Source organism: Stigmatopora argus, chromosome 10 (assembly GCF_051989625.1).
Source record: "Stigmatopora argus isolate UIUO_Sarg chromosome 10, RoL_Sarg_1.0, whole genome shotgun sequence".
Lineage (NCBI taxonomy): Eukaryota > Metazoa > Chordata > Actinopteri > Syngnathiformes > Syngnathidae > Stigmatopora > Stigmatopora argus.
The window spans coordinates 2,306,931-2,334,435 of NC_135396.1; the positions used below are offsets into that span (position 1 = coordinate 2,306,931).

A 27,505-nucleotide genomic window follows, 5' to 3' on the forward strand; every position below is an offset into this window, starting at 1 on the left:
AAATGTAATGTACATCTATAATCATTTGAATTTGATCCTAAAACAGAAAGTCGGCACTCATGGTTTACTACTGGCTTTTTAAGATAACCTCCGATGAAAACAAGTACAGTAATCCCTCGAATATCGCAGATAATGTAGACCAGACATTAACGCGATAATAAAAAAAGTGAAGAATGGTAATTAGGATTATTACTACCACAATATACATTTTCTATTAAAGCCAATAAGTAGTTTTAATCATCTCAGTATTTCCTTTTGAGGTCCTCCACCAAACTATTAGTAGCATAAAACTTTTCTAACACATTTAAAATACTTTACAAGTAACACTGCATTGCGTTGAAAATGGAGTCTATACATGGAAGATCCAATGAAATTTGGCAGGAATATTCTGTGAATAAAAAACATATTTGGCATGGGTATTGGCGTCAAATTTACATTATTAGACAGTCAGCATTTCTCCACAGTTTTAGCATTTAATGCTGGCAACCCATTTTGTTCTCGCACTCTGTTTGACCCAAACTTGTAAATCAGTCTAAACCCACTGAGACGCTTTATTTTAGAGGTAGTTGTATATTACAAATTTATCACGCAGACGGCAAGAAAACAAAACAATCTGAAGGTTATCCAGCTTGTACGATGATTACACGCAAAGGAGCCAAGCTGTGTTTGGCCTTGGCCGCATGAGTGGATTATTCCGCATTTATCGGCCATTTTTATCATTGCGCCATTCATCAATTGCCGGCCACCGATAAATTCCAAGATGGAAGCGGTGGAGGGAAGTTCACTAAATTTAGGTCTGACGGACTTGTTGAAAATTGCAGTTTTATACTCTTTAAATAGTCGACTGTGAGGTTGGAATAGTGGGGGATACAGGCGGTGATGGGGTGAGCTTTCAACCGTCAAAAAGCCTTAGAGAGGTGTGAAAGTGTAGCTCGAAGAAGCAAAGAAAAGTGCAGCGAGTAGGTGGCACCCACACAGCTCAGCCGGGCTCAGCTCGGCTTAACTAGCCATGCCTTCGCTTCGGCTTCGGCTTCGGCTTCGGCGCTATGGCCTGTTTGTCAGAAATCTCCACGGAAGGGACACATCAAAGCCAGGGCAAAAGGCTACGCTTTAGCTTACACACTTTCACATGTGCGCAAACAGAAAAACCGCTAAACACCGACTCTTTTAGCTCCTATTGATCGTTTCTGCATTGCTTCTGTTCTCCGCTAGCATCAGAGTCTTTACCAAATAAAGTGAGACTTCACTGATAGTATTTATAGTCGTATACACCAACCTTTTTGTCACTGTGGACCGGTAAAGCTCTTCCTATTTTGTACCGGATTGGCATGTTGGTTGGGCGACAACTTTGGACGGAAGTGTGGATGATGACGATGACGTTTTTGTCTCTTACAAGTGATCAGGGCGATCTGGATTAGCGCCAAAATGGGTAAAACGAGATCAGTTTTACAAAAACCTACTTGAAAAAATTCCGTACAAAGGTTGTTATACAGCGTACAGAATTTGAAATGATCTAAAACCGTATAAAACACAGGAAAAACATAAAGTTGACTGAGGTATGCTTTAAGTATTCTAGATAGAGTTCTATGTGGTTAATTGCTTTCGACTATTATTGGGACGATCCGGATTAGAGCCGAAATGGGTAAAACGAGATCGGTTTTACAAAAAACCTACTTGAAAAATTCTGTGCAAAAGTTGTTATAAGGCGTACACAATTTGAAATGATCTAAAAACTAGCAGGGAAAAACGTGTATGTTGACTGAGGTATGATTTAAGTATTCTCAAGAGATTTCTATATGGTTAATCGCGATGCTCTAGAACACTGGTGTCAAAGTGGCGGCCGGGGGCCAAATCTGGCCCGCCGCATCCTTTTGTGCGGCCCAACAAAGTAAATAATGAATACCGACTTTCTGTTTTAGGATCAAATTCAAATGGTTATTGATGTAGATTACATTTCCTGATTTTCCCCTTTTTAAAATCAATCATTGCAATTTTTTAATCCAATTTTTTTCTTTTGTGTTTTTAGTTCAAAAAGCATTTTGTAAAAACAAAAAATAAATATACAAATATTTTCCCAAAATATTTTGTTTCCACTTGAAAAAAAAACATGATTAAAAGACATATTCCATTACTAAGAAAAAAAACTCAAATAAACATTGTTTCAGATCGATAAAAACGGACTATTTAGGGCTTTTGATCCAGTTCTTTTAATCCAATTTTTAAAAAATAAAAAAAAAATATCCAGATATTACATCTAAAATGGTCCGGCCCACATGAAATGGCGTTGACGTTAACGCAGCCCGCGAACCAACCCGAGTTTGACACCCTTGGCGTACACAATTTGAAATGAATAACGTATAAAATACGGGAAAAACGTATAAGTTGACTGAAGTATGCTTTAAGTATTCTCAAGAGATTTCTACATGGTTAATTGCGATGCTCTAGAACAAAAGTGTTGAAGTCGAGGTGGGTCAAATCTCCAAAGCACTGAGCTTGTGACACCAGATAGTTATTCATCTAGTAGATATCTGTTGGAGAAAAAGGCCTTTATTTTTACGAACAGCCATCCACACCGATACAGTCAATTTCCAATTTGTTAGGCTGTGTACAATGGGCCTCGACGGACATCTCCGCCCTGTTCTTCCATCTCTGAAACATATTTTTGAGTAGTACTGAAATATTTTTCGCTCACGTTTATGTCCTCTCCTGCTTCCGATCAGACTTGTTCTTCCTTACCACATTTGAAAACCATGTATGCTGGCTTCGGCGCCGACTTTAAATTGCCTGAAGGTGTGAAAGCGATTGTGGTCTTTCTCCGTGTCAGTCCTGTAATTGACAGGAGATCAGTTCAAGGTGTGCTCTCTTTCTCTTTCTCTTTCTCACCCCGGCACAACTGGGATTGCGTCCAGCTAGCCGTGACCCTGAAAGAGATAATTGGTAGTGAAAATAGCTGGATGAATTGGATTTCTCCAAGAGCTCTAAAGAGAGGTTGGCAGTCACCTTCGGGAGACGTTTAGGAACCAGTAAAAAAAAAAAATCCGAGTGGCTACTGCTTATAAATCTATTAGTCATTTAAGAAGAGATTTCAGGGCTTGAATTTGCTTCCAGATTTGACGAAATCCAACTGTTTTACAAGGTTTTAGTTCATAAACCACTCTAGCTTTGTATCAGCTGGAGGAAGTGATTATTTTGCCCAAAGTCAGCTGGGATAGGCTCAATCAAGGGATGCAAAGTTTCGTAAGATGAATAAATGAAAAGTTTTATTTGTGGAGCTGTATTCGACCCGATACGTTAATTTCAAATGCTTTATATCACAGGTGTGAAAGTGGCGGCCCGGGGGCCAAATCTGGCCCGCCGCATCATTTTGTGTGGCCCGGGAAAGTAAATCATGAGTGCCAACTTTCAGTTTTAGGATCAAATTACAATGAAGAGTATAGATGTGTTTTAAATTTCCAGATTTTCCCCCTTTTAAAACAATAATTGTCATTTTTTAATCAATTTTTTCTGTGTTTTTAGTTCAAAAATCATTTTGTAAAATCTAAAAATATATTTAAAAAAAGATAAAATAAACATTGTTTTAGATCTATAAAAAACTGAATATTCAGGGCTTTTAATCCAGTTCTTTTAATCCATTTAGAAGAAAAAAATCTAAATATTGAGTTGACGTTAATGCGGCCCGCGAACCAACCCGAGTCTGACACCCCTGCTTTAGATCTATAAAAACGGACTATTTAGGTCTTTTGATCCAGTTCTTTTAAACCATTTTTTTTTAAATCGAAATATTAGATCTAAAATGGTCCGGCCCACATGAAATGGGGTTGACGTTAATGCGAGCCAACCCGAGTTTGACACCCTTGCTGTAAGGGAAACATCATTTTATGATGAAGTCAACTCTTTAATCACTTAAGTAAAAGTAGGTATTAATACTCTGAGAACATCTTAAAGTCATCCTGCGCTAAAAGGTTTATTTTGTTAAACGTGGCCTCACTGGCCAGTCGACATTACAAAGCATTTATCTACTTGGGGCAGAATATTTCATTGTGTGGGACTTGTGGGATTCAGTGATTAGGATCTAAAACCCTTTTTTCTGCTCAAATATATCTAAACGATTCAGTGGGAATGTGTTATCAATAAATCCGCGAGATTTAGATCAACCAGCCTTTACGCCATTAGACTGGTGATTTGGGAGTTGCACCTCCAGGCTATCTGATCAACATTTTTTCCTCACTTGGTTTGTTTTTAGTTCAAAAATCATTTTGTAAAATCTAAAAATATATATAAAAAAAGCTAAAATAAACATTGTTCTAGATCTATAAAAAAACGGAATATTCAGGGCTTTTAATCCAGTTCTTTTAATCCATTTATAAAAAAAATCTAAATATTATATCTTAAATTGTCCGGTCCACGTGAAATCAAGTTGACGTTAAAGTGGCCCGCGAATCAACCCGAGTCTGACACCCTTGCTTTATATGCTCGCAGAATGGAGAACATTTGTTCTTCCATCATGTCAAAGACCCTTAGCACACCTCTAGCGCGCTGCATAATAGGGAATAAATTGAGCCGTTTTGATTGGCTGTGAATAATGTTAGCAGTAATTTGCTACTAATATTGAGCAGAAGGGATTTTTTTTTTAAGTATTTGCCTTCTTTGACTTTCCTATTCTCTGCACTTCCAGTAAGAATCTCTAATTTAATTTCGCATCTTTCTGTAAAAATATCAAACCGGATTTTCAAATTCTGAGAGTTGTTCACCCCCAAAAAATGCACCGGCGTCTTTTCATTTCCAGTTAACGTCCAAAGCAACGGATCCCTTTTGTCTTTGGCCATCATTATTTTCACGGCAAGGTTATTAGGGTGTGATTTATTGTGAAAAACCTTTGTGTGTGTATAGTTTAGCTCCGACCGTATTGCTTGGTGCCAACTTCGCCAACTCCTTAATTTGTCATATTTCCATTCATTATTGTAACAGTTCGCATAGTGTCCCGCACAGCACGCTCGCTGTGACCGGGTGGGGGTCTCGTTAATCAAGCCCCCGGGCCAGACATTGTGTTATCATGTCACCGCCCGACATATCTTGCAGCTTTTAATGACATCCAGCGCTCTAATTCTCGCACACAAATCAAAGCACACGACAGCTGGTCGTCTTTCGTATTGCGGCGTTTTCTGGAAATGATGATTTGTCACATTGTAGACATTTATAGCAAGGTGGCATTATTTACACAGGAGCCTTGTTATTATATACATGACTGCTGTACAGCGAGTGCAACTCATTAATTTCTAGATCTTTCAATGATAAGGGGCCTTGGGGTATTTATTGATTGTTTATGTGATACCATAGAGAACTTTCTGGAATTTGAACACATGCCGCCATTATTCTCCGCTTGTTATTATACTCCGAGGAATGCTAACATATTTGTTAACACATATAATTCTTTAGCTTGAATACAAAAGTCATGATAATGTTTTGCCTTCAGCATTCAAGTTAATTCAAATGAACAATAAGACTGCAAAACACTGAGATTTAAAATCACCGTCAGTAACGGGTTGAGTTTCTTAACATTTGAACACCAAAATGTGGCTCTCAAATGATTTTTATGTTATATTTTGTGCTAGAGTTTCATTTCGCCTACTTGTCAGTCGAATGAAAACATCAATGTTGGTGTTTGACCACCCACGCCATGGGAAATGAGCCGACTGACTCTTAATTGACCCTTCCTGCCTCAATATCCCATTCTCACCCATTGGAATATTAAACTAACAGACGGTGCCAAAATATGTCAAATTCAATATTTTTCTTCCATCTCTCCATTAATTACCACTAAATACTCGGTTCTGTGTGCGAATCTGACAAGCGTGTCGGAACAAATCGAACTGTAATTGCATCATCTATAATCCTTATAAAGCGTGATTTGTGTGTGTGTGTGTATGTTAAGATTCTCTCGCTACGTTTGTCCAAACCGTGCAACGTAGAGAGTTGAATTTTTTTTTATAGACAAGTGATGTCATTTCTTTACCTTCTGTGTGGAAACTCAATCTTTTATTTGTTAAACAACCATTTTTCAAAAGAGAATTGTTTTAATAGCGCAATAATTGTCTTTTGGTCCTAAACAAGCAGCTTGTTTACAATATGACTTAGCTGGAATGTGTATGGTAAGGAAAAGCAGTGGGCGATGCAAATTAGATAGTTTTAAGTTATTTTTTTAGGTGATTCTCACTCTCCATCGTCGACAATTGATTCTGCCTCATTTAATTTGGGGCGTTATTTATGACATATTTCCCCATTAAGAGTTATTCAAGAGTTGACGATGGCAGTTGCTTAGCAACACCTTTTTGAATCCCAGTCGTCTTAATCGCAAAACTGTTTATTGGCACCATGACCGAATTTCAACCTATGTCACAGCATTTCCATATTTATTGAAAACATTTGTTTCTGTCTGCTGGCTAAGTGAAATTTCTGCAGCAATGTCTTTTTGAACGCTTGATACCAGTTGGATTTTTTATTTTTAAAAGTGTGTCTCTTTGAATTTGAGGATGCTGGCCAGTTATAAGGTGTCATTGTGAAATGTTGTAATCTTTCGGAGAAGTGTGTGTGTGAGCAACATGTTCCGATGTTGATTCATTGGCGGCGTAGGAAGAATTTGAACGGGAGGATTAAACGAGCAAGGAGCAGATAGCAAGAGCCCAAAGAAGCTTAAGAAAGGTTCTTTGAGATTTTTCAGGCTAGCTTTGTGTCAAAGACCAGGTTATGAGAGAAAAAAATGAAAGGTGGAAGGGTTTTTTATTGGCTATTGGAAAATATGGAACGACCTGTGGAGATGTCCACATTCAAATCCACAGGTTTGTTCATTCATTGGTTTAAAACACCAATTTTCATTTCAGTTAGAATGCATCTCTTGGGTAAAAGAAATAATCCCTTGAAAGACGTGCAGTCGTGAAAAACTTGCAAACTCGGTCCGTATCTGATGCTAAAAAGTCAAAGAATTGGTAAGTGCATACGCAGGATTACACCAAGTCTTCCATCTTGCTTTATAGGATTACCTTGCTTGATCCTGCCTCGCATTACCACCGCCCCGAATTAAGTTAGGAGGTCGTTATTCTTTGATGAACGAAAGTTAAAGCTAATCCCAGTTAGCCCTGCAATTTTCATGGACATCCTCACTTGGATACACAATGGCTTCAATTAAGGAAAGACATTCTTGTGGATTTGACATAAAGTAGAATCTGATATGGGGAAGACTGGAATTCTAAATAAATAGAATATAATACATTCATTTTTTGGCTGGTCATTCTTACAATATAATAGAGACAATTTATTTGAATATAGAAAGAGTGTTAAAGAAAAATCCAATAACTCAACTTGATCTTTGATTAAAATCTAAATAGCGTGAAGCACTATGGTAATTTATTATGAACCATTTTAACAGAAATATAAAAAAAATCTGATGCAAAAATGGCCAAAAAAGTTAGCCGAGTCCTTTAATTTTTATACCGGAGGAGTTGGTTAAATCCAGCGGCAGTCCGTGCATTTTCTAGCAACGCCTTAAGCGAATCAATCCAACCCTCAAAAACTATTTTATGGCTTTAAAACCTCTACTGCAGCTACAGCTGCGACACATAAAAAATAATCAATAATAACCTCATTCAATTGAAATATTATTTAGGAATATAGCCATATTTTACTCACCATAAATCCTTTTTACCTGTACACAATATCCATCCTCCTTTCTTTCTTCCTTCTTTTCTATCGCCATCAAAGCTAATGCTGAAAGTCGAGCCTGTCCTGTCATATTTCTGGCATACGTTTTTATTTGATTTAGTGATGAAAATGTTCGTTCCCGGTTGTGACAGATTTGCTTAATTTGGAGTTGTCCGACCTTTCTTTATGATGTCCAGCTTTTTTTCTTGAAAAGTCCGTCTTGAAAATGGCTTTAAATCAACACAACAATCTATTTGTTTGTGCAGCTCGCTCCAGGTACAGTTTGGTAGCTCTGGCTAATCACTAGCCAATCATAGTTGGTGAAAGCGATGACGTATCCCTACGCCTGTGACAAGGCATTGTGGTGTTGCCAACTCGAAATCTGATTGGTTAAAGCAATAGTCTTATTGACGCTTGTTTAATGCAGCAGAGCCTGCAGAACTGATTGTGAAGGCCTTGAGGCAGATTTCTGACCCTAACAACAAATAATGGCTGAAATGTGATTGGTTAAATGCTTCAATATGAAAACACACATCTGGAAGCAGTGCAACCAGAAAGAAAAGCAATGAAAGGAAGCTAAGAGACAATTTGGAATTATTTCATAAGTATTGATGGACAAAATATAATATATGATTCAGATATTTCTTAGGCCAGCAGAGAAGGCCTTGAAGGCCCTGACGGCCCGCTACTGGTTAAATCTGATGCCATCTTTGAAAATATAGAATGAGTAGCGTGCTCTGTTGTCATTGCCAAAGACATTTAACATTCCTTCTAGCGTATTTGATAGAGATCTAAAAATGCTTTCCAGCTGTTAATTATCTTGAATTATTATTCAATATAGAGACTTTGATTGCATCGCACCCATTAGTACTCGTAATGAGATGTCTAATGAAAAAGACCTTCCAAAGTGTTGGCCCTTACGTTGCGTTTTCTGTGCCAATCATAGCTGCAAATCTCCAATAATGAGATAATTAACCATGTCGCGTATAAAACCAAGCATTCTCAAATATGGTTATGGTGAGTAATGTTAAATGTGTTTAGATTCTCATTAGATTTACTTCCTGTTTGAGCAGAATCTATTCAAAACCAGGAATGGAGGAAAATGGACAGCCTTCTTATTATGTCATGTTTAAACTCCTGGTGTTCGTTGAGCGCATATTTTTTTCTTTTATGCAAAATATTAGTGACATGTCAAGGTCAGGGCGAATAGAATAGTCATAAAAGATATATGGTGCGGCGTTGTTATTATGGGCTGCCCTTCCGGATGCCCTCCTTTGTGGCAAACAGATTCTTATATATGTGCTTTTGCCTTGCAAAATACTGATTGACTTTCTTTCCTTTAATTTCTTATTATTTGTGCATAAATAAATGACTTTGTTGTGGTCCAGCATTCTTGACCAAAAATAACATTTTGTAGTATTATCATAGGCTTAGCATTTAGTAGCGACATGCTAAGATTATGGCGGTAGAATCTATTGCAACAGACCTTTACATACCTCATTAATCAGGGGAATTAATCATCTGATGGTTTAATTATGGGCTAGAAATATCATATATGTATTTTTTTAGTGAAGGATAGTAAATTGGAAGTTTAATTTATTGAGAGTCCAATTCTTGTTGTGTTAAACTGGAAGATATAGGAAATTATAGTAGAATATTGTTCCAAAATGTGCTAAACTGGAAGATATAGGAAATTATAGTAGAATAATGGATTGTCGTATATATTTTAAACATAGACATCAAGCATGGTCATTGGAAAATGTTTTTATTTTTGTCATTTGATAAGCTAATGAAAATAAAATGTAAAATGAAAGTCCATTCTGCAAAAACCGAGGAATCCTATTTTGAAGAGTTTTTCATTTTTGGGGGAATATTGTATGTGTGGGTATTTTGTTTGTAGTTGAACAAGTTGAATATTTTGGTGCATAATGCCTTTTGGTGGTTTAGCTATTGCTTGGGTTTTATATTTTATACATAAATTCAATTTAAACGGGTGCCACTCAAAGCTCCATTTCATGCTACATTGTTTGACTGACATATTTTAGGTTTTATTTTTGGGGGGGAATCATGCGACCCAATTTGGATGTTGGTCAGGGCAGCCAAGAGGGGAATGAAAAAGCAGACTGAATCCAATTCTCTTCGTTATTCCACACGCCGTTTTCAAATGAGTGGTGTGTCTGCTATGCGCCCGATACGGCTGGACTGCAACCGCAGAGAATTGGCACACTGTAATCCGTCAGTGCAAGCCTGACATCATGCCAATAAAAGCAATAAATGGCCCAGTGCAACAATACACCTGCAGTAAATTAAACAACATTAAATTAGCCATAGTCGATTTAAAATACAAAAGCAAATGCTACCTGGATAGTCTTTGTTAATTCTGTCTTCACGCTACATACTGCCCTGTCTTTTCTTTTACAGACAGTTTTAACAAAAGTGTTTCTTTGCTGAAAATCAAATTCAGTCCTATAATGTTTTACTTCTGTATGGAAAGATCTAGTGCAGAAATAATGTAGTGCACCTTTCATATTTAAGAGATTTATATGTATGTATATGTATGTATATGTATGTATATGTATGTATATGTATGTATATGTATGTATATGTATGTATATGTATGTATATGTATGTATATGTATGTATATGTATGTATATGTATGTATATGTATGTATATGTATGTATATGTATGTATATGTATGTATATGTATGTATATGTATGTATATGTATGTATATGTATGTATATGTATGTATATGTATGTATATGTATGTATATGTATGTATATGTATGTATATGTATGTATATGTATGTATATGTATGTATATGTATGTATATGTATGTATATGTATGTATATGTATGTATATGTATGTATGTGTATGTATATGTATGTATATGTATATGTATGTATATGTATGTATATGTATGTATATGTATGTATATATGTATGTATATATGTATGTATATATGTATGTATATATGTATGTATATATGGACGTATATATGGACGTATATATGGACGTATATATGGACGTATATATGGACGTATATATGGACGTATATATGGACGCATATATGGACGCATATATGGACGCATATATGGACGCATATGGACGCATATGGACGCATATGTACGCATATGTACGCATATGTATGTGTATACATGTACACATACATACATACAGATACATACATATACACATACATATACACACACATACATACACATACATACATACACATACATACATACACATACATACATACATACACATACATACATACACATACATACATACACACACATACATACACACACATACATACACGCGCATACATACACACACATACATACACACACATACATACCTACATACACATACATATACACACATATACACAGTGTTCTTTTTACTTTCTCACATCATCGTTTCAGCAGCAGACAGACCGAGTAATTAGTTTCCGTCCATGTGCCAAGATGAACATCCTTTGGTTAATTACATAAGATACTTGACCCACATTAGTTTCTTGGTTTAAATCTATCGAATTAATTCATGTACACTAAACTTACACTTGACCCCTTAAGTAGCAATATCGCTCAGACATCATTTCTTTTTAATGCAAAAGTTATCAAACTGAATTTCTGGAACTATTTCCTTCCAACATTTGGCCCACAAAGCCACACATTCTTGTTCAGAAATCCCGTAAATCCCGCTCAAGCTTTTTCGTCAGCTGTACTAATAATAGCCATTTCCTCTCCGGGTGTTTATATACAGTAGCTCATAATCTCCGCCCAAAATTCCCTTTTCTAGTCCAAATGAACTGTGATTTAGCAACAGTATTTTTACTGCTACATTAGTAACAGAATGTAGAAGAATGTTACTGAGAACATCGTCTCTTTAAGAAAAACCATGTGCAGTGACCTCAGTCTCAGTCTATGGACTTCCTGTGTGTGGCTCCAGTTTTTTTAACTAGGTCTACAATGTCTTCTGTGTCTTGTTTCTGTCTTGCCATTGCAACCAAAAAAATTCCCGAATACAGAATGAAATGAAGTTCTAACCTAACCTAAGCATCTCAATATTTGCTAATCAAGAAACTGCTGCTCAATCACAATAATAGAAATTAAAAGATAGTTCCCTTTAGTTTTAAAATTCCACTTACGGCATTCGTAAGTGCATTTTGAAATGACTCTTGACTTCAATGCAATGACAATGTTTTATCTGCTTTAATTAAAGATGTTTCTCGGATACATTAGGTTAATTTATCTCTATTGCGTTCTGTATATATTAAATAGTGAAATAGTTTACCTGGCAGAAGTGAATGGAGAGAAGCGAACTTTATTTACAGGCCAGACGTATAAAGCACGGTGATATTTATTTCCACCGGGAGCAATTTGGCTAAAGACCTCAACTCTTGACATTCCACATTTTCAGGACACGTTTGTGTGGGTTAGATGAAAAGATATTAGTAAATAAGATTCATAATACAGACTCCATTCCAAATGTCAAGTCTAAGTGTTGTTGTTTTATAACTTCTAATGTCTTTTTTTGGTTTGAAGACAATACCTGGGAAACAATCTGACAGTTTGTTTTCAGTTTGATGAGCTCTTTTGTTTATGTCAAAAATGATAAAGCACTGATTTGGATCTCTATTCAACTCGCTAACAATGCATGGTGTTTTTGTTTGTTTGTTTGGTTTTCACTAGCACATATTTGCCTCTATAGATTTTATTTATTTATGTATTTTTGGTGGCCATTTGGAGTATAGTACGTGTTTAATGGGACAGTTTTGTGTTGATATTAAGAATATCCTACTATGGCATTACACCAATGTCACGGTTGTGTATCAAAATTGCTTTTATATATATATATATATATATATATATATATATATATATATATATATATATATACATATATACATACATACATATATATATATATATACATACATATATATATATATATATATATATATATATATATATATATATATATATATATATATATATACATATATACATATATGCATAGATATATATACATATATATATGCATATATATATACATATATACATATATATATATACATACATATATATATATATATACATACATATATACATATATATACATATATATGTATATATGTTTGTATATATATATATATATGTATGTATATATATGTGTATATATGTATGTATATATATGTATGTATATATATATATATATATATATACATATATACACATACATATATAATATAATATATTAATAAAATATTATGGGAAAGCGTACATAGCACTACAAAACCATGACATGTTTTTTATTACAGCCTTACTATCACGATATTGTAAATATTATGACATGCCTATTTGTTATCCTATTATGTAAAATCTATTTCTGTCTCATCCTCACAATCAATAATTATAAAGGAAAATATCCGTTTTGCCCAAACATTTTCCTTCACTGTACATGTCACCTCCAACAATTTAAATGTTATAATATGATGCTATTTAGAAGCCTTTATATTTCCAGCATGCCAATAAAAAAAGGAATGACTAATGAAGCTAACGCACACATAAATCAATCCCCGTGTTGCTTAACCAATGCAGCTGTTAGAGCAGAGTGACAAGCTGTTACAATTAAGTGGGACATTGATTTTCAAATGAAGTTTGTTTCCCTCCACTGCTTTCTGACAACTGACATGCATTGTTGCCTAAAATTGCACAGGAAATACTTTCCTACTCTATATGACTATTATGGGGTGTTCCTACACAGCCCGGCGGATGAGTGGTTAGCGCGTCAGCCTGACAGTTCATGGCGTCCTGGGTTCAAATCCAGGTCGGTTCACCTGTGTGGAGTTTGCATGTTACCCCCAGGTGCTGCGTGGGTTTTCTCTGGGTACTCCGGTTTCCTCCCACATTCAAAAAAAACTTGCATGGTAGGCTTGTTGGATATTCTAAATTGCCCCTAGCTATGATTGGTTGTTTGACTCATTGTGCCCTGCGATTGGCTGCCCACCAATTCAGGGTGTTTGTCCCCCGCCTGTGGCCCAAAGTCAGCTGGGATGGGCTCCGGCACCCTCATAGTGAGGATAAAGTGTTTCCGAAAATGAATGGTTGTTTCTCATTTGCTATACCTTGCCTTGGTCTAGATCACGGGTGTCAGAGTGGCGGCCCGTGGGCAAAATGTGGCCCGCCGCATCATTTTGTGTGGCCCGGGAAAGTAAATCATGAGTGCCGACTTTCTGTTTTAGGATGAAATTAAAATGAAGAGTATAGATGTATATTAAATTTCCTGATTTTCCTCCTTTTAAATCAATAATTGTAATTTTTTAATCCAATTAATGTTTTTAGTTCAAAAATCATTTTGTAAAATCTAAAAATATATACAAAAAAGCTAAAATAAACATTGTTTTAGATCTATAAAAAACAGAATATTCAGGGCTTTTAATCCAGTTCTTTTAATCAATTTAGAAGAAAAAAAATCTAAATATTATATCTAAAATGGTCCGACCCACGTGAAATCAAGTTGACATTAAAGCAGCCCGCGAACCAACCTGAGTCTGACACCCTTGGTCTAGATGGTATTAACAGTAGGTCATGGACTCTCAGTATACTTGGTCTAAACCCGCATAAAATACGCAGTTTCACCCGGGTGCTCATCTTGATAATACATCAGGTGTACCAATGAAGGACGATGGTGGTCGAGGTCGAAATTTTTGAGCGGTCCGGATCAGACGAGCACTTGTTCCGCATGCATTCATCTTTGATTCAAGCTTGGCCTTTTCTTTCTTCCTTTCAGCCCTAATCTTCTGCTTCATGAAATAACACTGATTTCTACCTCTCCAAAGACCACTTTATCCATCTAGTCCACACGGTCCCTCGATGTTCAGAGGATTGCGGCAATCAGGTTCAATTGTTGGCCTGGCTGGAAAAGTTCCATTCGCTGCCAGAGGAAGAAATAAGCTTTTAATAGCCCTGGAGGGGGGGAAATATCGATCGATTCAGTTGATCAGCCAAATATGACGAACTTTAACTTGTTAACGGGGAGTAGTGGGAGAGTCAAAAATAGATTATTTTGTGTAAGTGTGTGTTGGTGTGTTTTAAGGGTGGGGGGTCTCCATGGTAGTCAGAAAAGTCGGATACATTTTCTTGTTGAGTGTTTCCAGAAGGAAGAAAAGTAGGTTAAATATATGTATTTAATGCTCTGATTTGAGGTGTAGAAGATACTTGAAAGTGTCAGTATTGGTTGTAATCATGCGTGAGGACTGTTGAAATTACGTTGGCGTTTAGAGGTGAATTTGTTAAAGACTTAAATGTGTTTGGAATGCTTTGACATACGGTGAATAAGGCGATACATCAAGGGTGTCAGACTCGGGTCGGCAATTGCGCCAATGCCATTCTTGACTAGCGTATAGCTTAGCACAAGGGCGTCAGAATCGGGTTCGTTCGCGGGCCGCTTTAACATCAACTTGATTTCACGTGGGTCGGACAATTTTAGATACAATATTTAGATTTTTTTAATAAATGGATTAAAAGAACTGGATTAAAATCCCTGAACATTCAGTCTTTTATAGATCTAAAATAATGTTTATTTTAGCATTTAAAAAAAATATTTTTTAGGTTTTACAAAATGATTTTTGAACTAAAAACACCGAAAAAATGGATTAAAAATTACAATTATTGATTTAAAAGGGGGAAAATAAGGAAATATAATAAACATCTATATCTATCATTATAATTTGATCCTAAAACAGAAAGTCGGCACCCATGATTTACTTTCCCGGGCCACACAAAATGATGCGGCGTGCCAGATTTGGCCCCCGGGCCGCCACTTTGACACATGTGCGATACATGCTCGAAAACACTATAGTGGAAGTACTTGGTACTGCTGTTTCTCGGACTTTTGAAATGGCCGACTTTTAAAACTGACTCCGAAGTCAATTTTCATGAGGAGTCTGAAGCAGTCTTCCAGTTTTTACGGACTCTGGTGGATGGTGGTGTGAGGACACTCTGGATATAATATATGGATAGGAGGGCAGATCTGGCTTGTGCTGCTACAATAGCTATCGATTAACAATTTGTTACCGCCTCAGGTCCCGCCCGACCGCTGGCGGTGTGAGCTGACAAAGGCAGGCCAAAATAAGAGGATGCTCTAGATAAGCTGATCTCATTGGCTCTCCTGAAATTGTTTCCTTCACGCGACGGCTCCTCAATGTGAAAGACGGCACGGAAAGACGTTTGGCAACGCAACGAGGCGTTTGGGAATGCGGCGACCTCTCCTGAGACCAGAAAAATCCATTCCTCGACCAAGCTCTTAATATCTAGTAGCGATCTGATCATGAATATATTTTCTCCATCAGATATAAGGGAGTTCCAGCTCATTCGTGCAGGGGTGCTGGAGTCTATCACAACTACTTAACTAAAACCAGTACGTGGGCCACAGCCTGATCCGTTTCCACTTAATTCACGTTATCTTATGTTTGGTCTTGTCTCAATACTGAGATTTATTTTCTGCTGGTGCATATTCACAACAATTTTAAAGGAAAATTCTGGAGAAAATAGCTGCGATGCCGCAGCTCCTTCCACTTTTGGTTAAGGACACTTGAGATTTTGTGTTCGTCATATGTTTACAGCCAACACTGTCACCGCACTGCACATTCCAAATGGGGTCCTTCAAAGGAATTGAACAGTGACATATTTTTGTTTTTCCATTTGCAAACACTCCAAACTACCCTTTTCCTCGGTAGACTTCATTGTTTTCTCCTTTGTCTTGACATTTCAAACACTGGTAATGTCTTTGAACACGAGCATGAATGCCATTATTATTTAAAGTACATGCATATCCATAGAATATACAGACTCTGAAGTCTCCTTGTATATTGGACACTGCACATTGTTGGATGCCACCAGGGTCACATTACATGAATCTCTGTGAATACGACGACTCTTTTGATAACTGTGACATGTATTTGGATCCGACTGTCGGATGTCATCATTTGCATTTACATTTGCATGTGAATTTCCCTCTGTTTGATTGGCAGTTTTGATATTTGAGGTGCGTATGCTGTCGCTTTGACGAGCAAGTCGAGCAGCTGTCAGACCGGTTTGTCCTTTGAAACACTGTTCGTATTCATCCCGACACATTGAGACGGCACGGAACTGATGACTAAGTCACTAAGTGATTGTTTTAAGGCGTGTTTAAAGATTGTTTTAAAGATCGAAGCAACTGTTTGAATCCGTTTTACTGGTCGTTTTGAACCTTGGTTTGATCAGGAACTCGAACCAAGTTGTAGTAAACGCCAGATTTTGGGCCGAGTGTGGGTAAAGTGACTTTTTAGCAGTGGCGGGCCGTCAAGACCTTCAAGGCCTTCTCTGCTGGCCTAAGAAATATCTGAATCATATATTATATTTTGTCCATGGATACTTAAATCAAATAATTCAAAATGGTCTGTTAGCTTCCTTTGATTGCTTTTCCCAATGGCTGCACTGCTTCCAGATGTGTGTTTTTATAATGAAGCATTTAACCAATCACATTTCAGCCATTATTTGTTCCCAGGGTCAGAAATCTGCCTCAAGGCCTTCACAATCAGTTCTGCAGGCTCTTCTGCATTTAACAAGCGTCGATAAGACTGTTGCTGTAACCAATCAGAATTTGATTTAGTGACACCAGGCCTTCTCGCAGGCGTAGGGATACGTCATTGCCTTCTCGCAGTCGTAGGGATATGTCATCGCTTTCACCAACTATGATTGGCTAGTGATAGAGTAGGCGAGCCAAAGCCAGAGTGAGCCAGCCAGAGTGAGGTTCTAATTCCTAGAGGCCTTGTGCCTTTTCCCTCCTGATACAATTTGCGCCTGAACATCTGGATTAGTTTCAAAAGTTCCTGACAACACCACGATTACACCGCAGATCCATTCTTAGTGATTTTATCGGGAACGCTTTGCTGGAACGGAAACAAGGACAAAACGATACAATAGCCAATATTTTCTTTCACAGTCTGCTGCCTATTCGGTATTCGGCTCAGGCTCAAACTGCAAATGAAATTCAAGCCAGTATTGTACGATCGCCGGCCTCTACCTATTCATACCAAGTCACAGCAAAGGAAAATCTCTCAAAAATATTCTTTTCTTTCCTCGACACTCTCGTCTGTTTAGTAGGTTTTTTGACTTTTATGAGGGTCACTACTTTTCCTGAATAGGCCACTCGCTGTCGCTCTTTGTCGCCACTGGTTTACACTCGGCAGGTAATATAACGGTCGGAAACTAAAAATCATTTTGACTCGACCCCTAGAGGGACCAAATTCACGAGTAGATTCAAGACTATTACTGGCTAGCAGTTCAAGCTATTACCTTTGTGCAATGATTACTCGGCCTGAATAAGCAGCCAATACGTATTTGGGCTCGGATTGGTATTGATTAAGCATTGTTATGTACAAGCAGCGAGTGTGTTTGTTCCATTTATCCTCCCGGCGGGTGAAATGAGTCTACGGTCTTGTAGAAAACCGCCAAGGACTATGATTGGCATGGTTGGGGAAGGATTTTCAATTGAGAAAATCTCATCTTTTTACAAAATGTGCGCTCTCCGCATTACTTGTATATGACAACATGGCTTTTCTAGATCCGTCACCGTGACGAAAGGAGCAAGGTAAATCCTCTTGTGAGTAAACTGAAATAAGCTGCGAGGAATTTACGGGAATCAATTACTTTTGGAAGGCAGCCTTCGTTTTATGTTCTTCTTCTGATAGTCCTCAGGGCGGTTTGCTGTTTACATATCTTTTCATCGGTGCATTTGGGCACAATTGAGGACTTGGTGGAGATGGTGATTTAGGGCAGGGGTGTCAGACTCGGGTTGGTTCGCGGGCCGCGTTAACGTCAACTCGATTTCATGTGGGCCAGACCATTCTCGATATAATATTTAGATTTTTTTTTTATAAATGGATTAAAAGAACTAGATTAAAAGAATATTCCGTTTTTTATAGATTTAAGACAATGTTTATTTTAGCTTTTTTTTATATATTTTTAGATTTTACAAAATGATTTTTGACCTAAAAACACAGAAAAATGGATGAACAAATTATAATTATTGATTTAAAAGGGGAAAAATCAGGAAATTTAATATACATCTATACTCTTCATTTTAATTTGATCCTAAAACAGAAAGTCGCCACTCATGATGTACTTTCCCGGGCCAAACGAAACGATGCGGTGGGCCAGATTTGGCCCCTGGGCCGCCACTTTGACACATGTGATAGGCTGTTGTCACTTATTGATAACTTTATTGAAGCATTAACAAAAATTATAGCATTGAACTATTGTAAAATAGACTTGAATAATGTAACTGTGCTACTAGACTTGATGTCAAATTCCGCTTTTAAGTTAAAATGGACAAAAACAATCACTTTTTCAAGATATTCAGATTTTCTGAATGGTATGGTGTCTGTGTCTGTGTCTATATAATGTGTACATCTATCGTACTGGTCATATTACTTCATCCATCAGGAAAAAAAAAATACAATTTACAGTGCATATTCACTTTGATCAAAGGTTTCTGGTAATCAGTTTTTTATGGTATATTTAGTAATACAATTTATCCCGACATTTAAATTTTTAATTCTTTAACATTATATTTTTTTAAATCACTTTTTGGTCATGTTTGACAGAAACTTTAACTCATACAGCATTTATTTAAATGCTAAAATGGAAAAATTGAAGTTTAGATACCCTAAATGGCACACTGAGCATTAAAAATGACATAACAATAACAATTCAGGTTATTTTGTTCAGGTTAGGCACATTGTGGATGGACACAATGGGGTTTAATAGGATTATTAAGTACTATATTACAAAAAAATACACTAGACTTGCTTGTTAAGAAGAACAAACAGTAACACTAAGAACAAAATGTCCCTGAAAATTGAAGTATGCTGCGATTCTGCCTCCGCATTATTCCGAATATTTCCCCTCTCTCAAATCTCCTGCTGATATTCAAACTTGAGTTTCCATTAGCCCAAATGCCCGGTTGTGATATTTTATGGTCATTCGCTGAGTGTTCGTCACTCAGGATCCACTGCGGGTACTTTTTTGGGCCGATCCATCACACGATAGCACAAGATGTGTTCTGTGATTAACCGCCGGCTCCATTCATCACACAGATTCTACTCTGAGTGGACTCCGCTGCCACTGGACGTATATTGTCCTGACAAATTGGAGACTCCAGAAGGAGATATATGATCCTGCCACTGTGGTGATTCACATCAGAACCTCACCGTTTTTCTGTAGAACACATGGACATTAATTCAGAGATCTCTGCAGAGCCAAAATAAATAAATAAAGACAATGCCACACTAGAAGTATTGCAAACTTTAAGACATAATGGCCATTTAAGGGGTTTATTTGAACGGGAGACATTTTTTTGTAGATTCCAATTCATTACTTGTGAAAGAAGAAATCAATTTAAAAACTCAACAAGGGCTGGCTCTATAGGTGACTGTGTAGTTCCCTTTAAAAAGAGTACCATATTTTGCTGTTTAATATACCCGGGTATATTCAATGATTTTTGCTTTTTTTGAGCCTCCCGTTTGTGTGCCATTTAATATACCCCTGTCGTTTAACATACCCGGGTATATTAAATGGCAATGCATCTTTTTGGCAAGATTTGTATGGTGTTCATGGGGGCATAATTATAGATACTTAAGTTCATTAAAATTCCAAGTCAGACTTTATTCAGCAGTAAGTTGTTTTAACCTGAGCAGTAAGTATTAAACAACCTCTTGGCCAATCATCTTAAAGCCTGGCTATTAGATGAACAAAATAGCGGTTGCAAAACTGTGCTACGTGTGTATGTGTGAGTCATCATTTACCTTCAGGGCCGGGTAAAAAAATACTTTTATTTGGTTTCAACTCGGTGCTGGCACCAAAGCAAAAGCGTTTGCCATCTTCCCAAGTCTGAAACGATGCTCTTTTGAATTTTCTAGATCACACTGACACGACAGAGAACTCTTTTTGTTTGTCCTTAATGATGAGCGGGACTGTATCACGCTGTCAGTTACCTCGCTGACCTTCCGCAACTTCTTTGAAATGACTAACTTTGTTATGGACCATGAACACACCAAGTACAAAAAAGATCTATTGAGCTGCGCTTAGAAAAACCTGGCGTGTCATCAGCACTTTTGATAAAGTCATGGGCTGAATAACAAATATGAGCCTTGGCTCCATTTTTTTCCGCCTCCTTCATAGATTCTGATTATTTGACCATGTTTGCTATGAAGGTTTTCATCTCAATTCATATAGGGGCGGACAAAATTGTCATATTTCACCTGTAATCACTACGGTTCGTCCATGTTTCGCGCGTGCCTTGTAAAACTGCGTTATGTACTTCACCGTAAAATCAACATTTGCCACGCCACAAATTGAATGGCACAAAATCAGTGGTGTAATATAGTAAATGTGTCTTATAATTGAGCATGAAATTAAATATCCCAGGTGTGCGTCCAGGTTAATGTGGAAAAAACAGTTGAAGCCAATCCTAGAAGTTTTGTTTTTTATTTTCTTGCGAGACAGTCATCAAAATTGGAGGTTATTTATATCAATAACACAGAAAAAATGACAATTATTTCCAATACTGCGTCAAAACGACAACATTGACTGTGTAATATTGTCTAAAATTGCAATGATGTGCTTACCGCCCTTCATAAGCGTTGTAACACGGCATTGACGACGTTTTAATGAAACAAGCAAAGCGGGATTTATTTTTTATGCATTTGCTTTATTGACGGCCTTTGCTTTCCATATGAAAACAAAACCCTCGTGTCATTGCGTCTATAAATAAGATAGGTTATTGTTGCTGACATAAATGAGTCAGATAACAAGCGGACTCGACGTCCTTGACTTCGGAATGCGCCTCATTAGCCTCACATCTGACTGCTCTTTGATTTTATTCCACCAAACAGCTGCTGTTTTGAATTGATTTAGTCGGAATTAAAAGTTTGCCCGAACATTATATCGAGCTGAATATTTTAACCATTGACAAATGTTGACTTGGCTCAATATCGGGTGTGTTTTTTTAGATGTGAAGGGCACTTGTGATGGGAATGCTGAGTGTTGAAGAATAAGGGAGCTCCAAAAGCTTAAAGTATGAAGGACATATTTGATTATTGTCTCCACACAGTGGAGCCGATGTGTTTTCACGGGAGGCTCGTGATAGAGAATTGCTGCCAAAATCAAATCGTAAATCACACGGTGCACACTCGTGCTGTGGAAAACATGAATGTCATTTGACTTCTTTTTTGTTTACTGCAAGGTGAGAATATTAGTGAGCAGTTCGCTTTTTCTGACTTGTAGTGCAGGTGAGGTTGAAACGGAGAAACCCTTGAAGTGGCATTGGTTGTACTTTTTATGCTTTTGTAGCTAGAAAAATAGGCACTCGGTCGTTTGGTCGCCGGTCTTTTGGTCGCCTGGAAGGTTATTGATAATTACCATTTAAATTGTTGCTTAAATTCCCTAAATACAAACTGCGAATTGTTATTTAGTCATACTTAATGCCCTAGTAATTATTAGGCTAAAGAAAAGCTCCACATTTCCCGTACTTTCATTGTTTTTTGTTGGAGAACTTGTTGAGACCCTGACTGACGTAGCTTCTTAAAGGGACAACGCATGTACATACAAACTCTTCTACACTCACACGTCGGCTCAGTGAAACTGCTCATGGCCATTGTTGGATTTTATTCATGCATAGACCATGTTGTTTTACCTTGTTTTGTCACCGGACTTTTGGTCGCCGGACTTCTGGTCGCCGGACTTCTTCTCCAAACGTCCGGCGACCAAAAGACCGGCGACCAAACGACCGGTCACAGAAAAATATATATTAAGTTATAGTCAAATGTTGCAGATCGCAAGTTTGGCTGGTGGCTGTTTCACATTCTTGCTAATAGTTACCCAGCATGCAACCATAGACAGGCAAAACCCCAAAACACTGTCTTTAGAATTTGAGTTTTAAGAGACTAAATTGTTGAAAGTAAAGACTGTTAACAACCCTGGTTTTTTTAAATGAATAAAGAAAAAAATCGGCTTATTAAGTCCTTCATAAGAGAGGGAAAAAGGCCAGTTTAGGGTGTTGTCGCCAAAAGTCTGCCGGGATGGGCTCCTGCACCCCACGACCCCGACCAAAATTAATGTTTTGTACTACACATTGATGAATATTAATCTCCGTCTGCACATCTTGCGTGACCTGTTTTCAACTTTTGCATCACATGTAAAAAGGTGCAGCTGATGAATACCAATAACCAGCAAAAAATAACATGGTTGGTTCTGCTTGAAGTTAGAAAAACTTGCTTCCAAACTACAGTGACGGCGTTGGTTGGGGGGCAGAAATCCAGGAAAAAAATAGTTTTTGCTGGTAACGCATTTTGTGACAATTTTAAAAATGTATTAGATTTGGAAGCAAATCATCCGAATGAGTTGAGAGTATTTGTCTTCTTTTCCAAGCCTTAATTGGAGCACTGTTCTTTGTTTTTTTAGGTGGCTGTGACAGGGGCACCCCCAGGGCAGGACCCATGAAGAGTCATAGAAGATGCTCACAGCCTGGGCGCTTCTGCTCTTCTTAGCCGTGTGGGTGAGAAGCACCTGTGGTGGCCCGTTCTCCTTCAGAATAGGTAAGTCTCAATACAAATCTTATCTCTAGCTTCATGTACAGCTTCTTGTAGCTTGTTTCTATTTTTTTAACCAGTCTAGAACTTAGGACTTTGTATTGGTTAGCATGCCCAGAGTGGATTGCTTTAAAGTGCAACGCGTCATCACTTTATCCCATTTTGGTCATCGTTTTGAATTGAATTGATTGCTTTTTATATTGTCGTTATACAAGTATATTGAGATTTAAACCTTTTACCACATAGTGCACAAATAACAACAACAAACAGACAAATAAATAATAAATAAGAAATAAATAAATAAGTAGTCCAAGTGAGAACTCGAACTTGAGAAGTCTTGGGTGCAGAACTCGAGTTGAGCATGGTGACAGCTCTTGGGAAGAAACTGTTCTTGAGTCTGTTTGTCTTGGCTGTTATGGTTCTGTAGCGCCTTCCAGGGGGTAGCAGGTTGAAGTGGTGGAAGCTGGGATGCATGTTGTCTTTTTTTATGCTTTCTGCCCTTCTAAGGAACCGTGATTTGTAAATGCTGGACAGGGTAGGTAGGGGCATTTGATGATTTTTTGGTAAAACAAAGATTCTGGTCGAACAAATTGCTGTCTATAAAGTTGAGCGGGTTCTTTGTAATTGGGATTATTGCCAAAAAATAGATCACGACTGTTCATTTTGTTCTTCACATACTTAAAGCACCGACTGAATTCATATGTTCTGTGCAATAATTTTTTTTGCTCTCACAGCAGAGATCTTTTAAGGTTAGAGGGGGATACATTAATAATGCAAAACCGGTTTTCACAATCCCCGTGTGAATATTACAACCCTTTTGGGACATTAACTCGAGCCATACATTAAACATGCGACTGTTGCTTGACTCGGAGCTATTTTAGCGCAGTTGCACTTGGAGTTTTAAACAAAACTCATATTTTAAAATGGAATTTTCATTTTTTTTGCCCCGAATATGAATTGCTTAAGGCTCGTTGAAAACACCGGGTGTGAAATCTTAATACTAATTAGGAAAATATTAGCTTTAAGTAAAGAAAAAGTGAATATTTTTGAGGCAGTGTGCATATAGAGTAGATCGTTTACTTTTGTCAAAACTTGATCATAGCAAGTGTCACAATCTAGCAACATCAACATATCTTTTTTGATGTTTTGAGAGTACATTTTTCTGCAAGCAACTTGTTTCAGGATATGTTCCTGGTCTTGGCTACGTCACCCCAAACAGCAGAGCTTGTTAATGTCGTTATACACAGAAACAAAACCACATCATATTTGTTTCCCATCATTATTATTTTCCAAAATACACCCGCCTATGTTCCTTTGTGCTCTTAAATGCCTCCTCCATACATTTGCACAAACAAACTGGCCCTTTATGTTTATCTATGTTGCATTATTGATGGATAATTGGGCAGGCCCGACATTTTTCATCTCTTCTCTTGTCATAAACACAGATGGTGTGTAATGTTGTGTTTGTGGGTGTGTGTGTGTATGCAAAAAAATATGTTCATATAAACGCTTGATCAGGTTTATGACATTTCTGCTCAAGGAATTATATGATCGGGTCCTAAATCCGGCCTGCCTTGAACATTAAACATGCTCATAACTAATCGTGGGACGCCATTGGACAGTTTGGAAACACAAATGTACGTGGGAAAAGTTTTAATTTTGAGGATAGCGAATAACCATTGAGTTTTGGGGTCATTCACTTACTGAATTAGACATGTGTGGGTGGGTGTGCGGGTATGTTGGTGTTTGTGTGGATGCAAAATGAGTCGTCGCCAATTATGAGTAACCTTGAGAGATTCTTTATGCAATTTGGTAATTAATTTAGAAGATTAGTGCTAACCGACTCGGACCTGAATTTTAGTAATCATATTAAATGGAATTTTATTAGCACTTTCTCCATTTAATGTCAAAAGAATAGTGTTGAAAATTGACTTGCATAGGATAATCTGGCATGTCAATTTTCTTGTTAGGTTTTTCATTTTGTCACACCAACACTATGTCATCTAGGCTTGTTTGCTTTTATTTTGGCGGTGAAAAAGGAGGTTCTTTGCTGCTTGACATCAGTGAAAACTTATCATAAATACAGTGAATTTTAATTACCTGGCGATACCTACACTGCGACAAATATGACGACGAAAGGTTTTCCTTTGTAATTCATCATACATTTTTGTGCAATTTCTGACTTTACTTATGTGAAAGTGTGTTCATTAAATAAGCTCCTTTGAATGAAATATGCATTTAAAAACTCCTTTGGGAAGTGATAACATTGATGGTACAATATTAGGATATTTATTACACATGCATTAACCGTATGCATTTATTTTTATCACTTTTGAAGGTGACCTCATCGCAACTACTTTAATTGATGCTCAGTAATTTAATCTTCAAGTGATGCACTTTCTTTTAGGAAATCATTAGTTTTATGAGGTGGAACGTAATCAGGATATATCGCATCGAGATGGGGTCCAAGTCAATAATTTCCATATTTTTGCAGTGAACAAGAGATTTGGTGGAAAAAAAAATAAGACTAATTCTGATCAATGTGTGTCGTTAATGAGAAATCCATCCATTACAAGATGGATCAAGAAATGGGTTATGCAAAGGGGCGGCTTGGGAATTTTTTGAGAAGCGCCTATTTTGGCTCGCACTGACGTTTGTTGGAAAAACATTTTTCATGATTAAGTCCTCGGGGAGACGTGGAGGGCCGAGCTGTCTGTATTTGTTAGCTTGACTTGCCCATTTATTCGCAATCTTTCTCCGCATCGACTTCTTGAGACGCTTGTTGTCACACGAACAAAAATGGGTCAGAGCACCTATCATATTCCGCCGCCCGCATCCTTCAACTCGCTTACCAATCAGGGAAAACTCTAGAGACAGCATGCAGATTTAAAGCCTTCAGCTTGTCGTCCCTTGTGAGGAACCTGAGTCAAGTAGAGACAGCCTTAATCCAAACACTCTATGAGAATTAATCACTTAGAAATCTGAACAATTTTCAAAAAACAACGTTCATTCATTCATTGTCTGAACTGCTTAGCCTCACTTAGGGTTGTGGGGGGTGCTGGAGCGTATCCCAGTAAACTTTGGGCACCAGGCGGGGGCCACCTTGAATCGGTGGGCAGCCAATCGCAGGGTGCAAGGAGACAAAGGACAACCAATCACAGTTTTGGGCGATTTAGAGCCTTGTTTTGGGGTTATGGGAGGAGACCGGCATACTCGGAAAAAACCCACGTAAACCTGGGGAGAACATGCAAACTCTAAACAGTGTCAGACCGACCTGGGATCGAACCCTCGACCCCGGAAGTGTGAGGCCGACGCGCTAGTCAACAAATGCTGAAATGTTAAATTTTGTCGAGGAATCATTTAATCTTATTTTATAATCTGAAAACTGTCTGTTGGTAAACCTTTATTTGTCAATTTTAGACTACATGTGTCAAAGTGGCGGCCCGGGGGCCAAATCTGGCCCGCCGCATCATTTTGTGTGGCCCGGGAAAGTCAATCATGAGTGCCGACTTTCTGTTTTAGGATCAAATTAAAATGAAGAGTATAGATGTATATTAAATTTCCTGATTTTCCCCCTTTTAAATCAATAATTATCATCTTTTAATCAATTTTTTCAGTGTTTTTAGTTCAAAAATCATTTTGTAAAATCTAAAAATATATTTAAAAAAAGCTAAAATAAACATTGTTTTAGATCTATAAAAAACGGAATATTCATGGCTTTTAATCCAGTTCTTTTAATCCATTTATAAAAAATATATAAATATTATATCTAAAATGGTCCGGCCCACATGAAATCAAGTTGACGTTAAAGCGGCCCGCGAACCAACCTGAGTCTGACACCCTTGTTTTAGACAGGGAGTCCGAAAAAAAAACATGACTGAAAATCTGTATTTTTCTATTGAGTAAATTCATAAGAAGTAAAAATACTACCAATCCGAAAAATGCCTGAACATACCCAAAATTTGTAAACAAAAGCTTCCACTCTTCCCCCACTTGTACCATGAGAAGTAAAACCTGAAGGAAGGTAAACAAAGCCTCTAACATCCTTCAGATATTATTTCTAAAGAAACCGTTGCGAGGCACCCTGCAGCCGTGGACAAAAGACGGATCCCTTTCTGCTTTGCCTTTTGTTTTGTATAGTTTTTTATTTATTTTTTTGTTAGC

At 37.4% G+C, this 27,505-nt stretch overlaps 1 protein-coding gene across 1 annotated transcript in view; it reads left to right on the forward strand.

Annotated features, from left to right (window-relative positions):
* Window positions 1-27,505, forward strand: part of grik4 (glutamate receptor, ionotropic, kainate 4) — a 220,526-nt gene that overhangs the window by 77,984 nt on the left and 115,037 nt on the right. Inside the window, exon 5 of the mRNA XM_077610706.1 lies at window positions 23,214-23,347. Coding sequence (XP_077466832.1) covers window positions 23,266-23,347 — 82 coding nt within the window. The 5' untranslated portion in view covers window positions 23,214-23,265. The remainder of the gene's footprint in view (window positions 1-23,213; window positions 23,348-27,505) is intronic.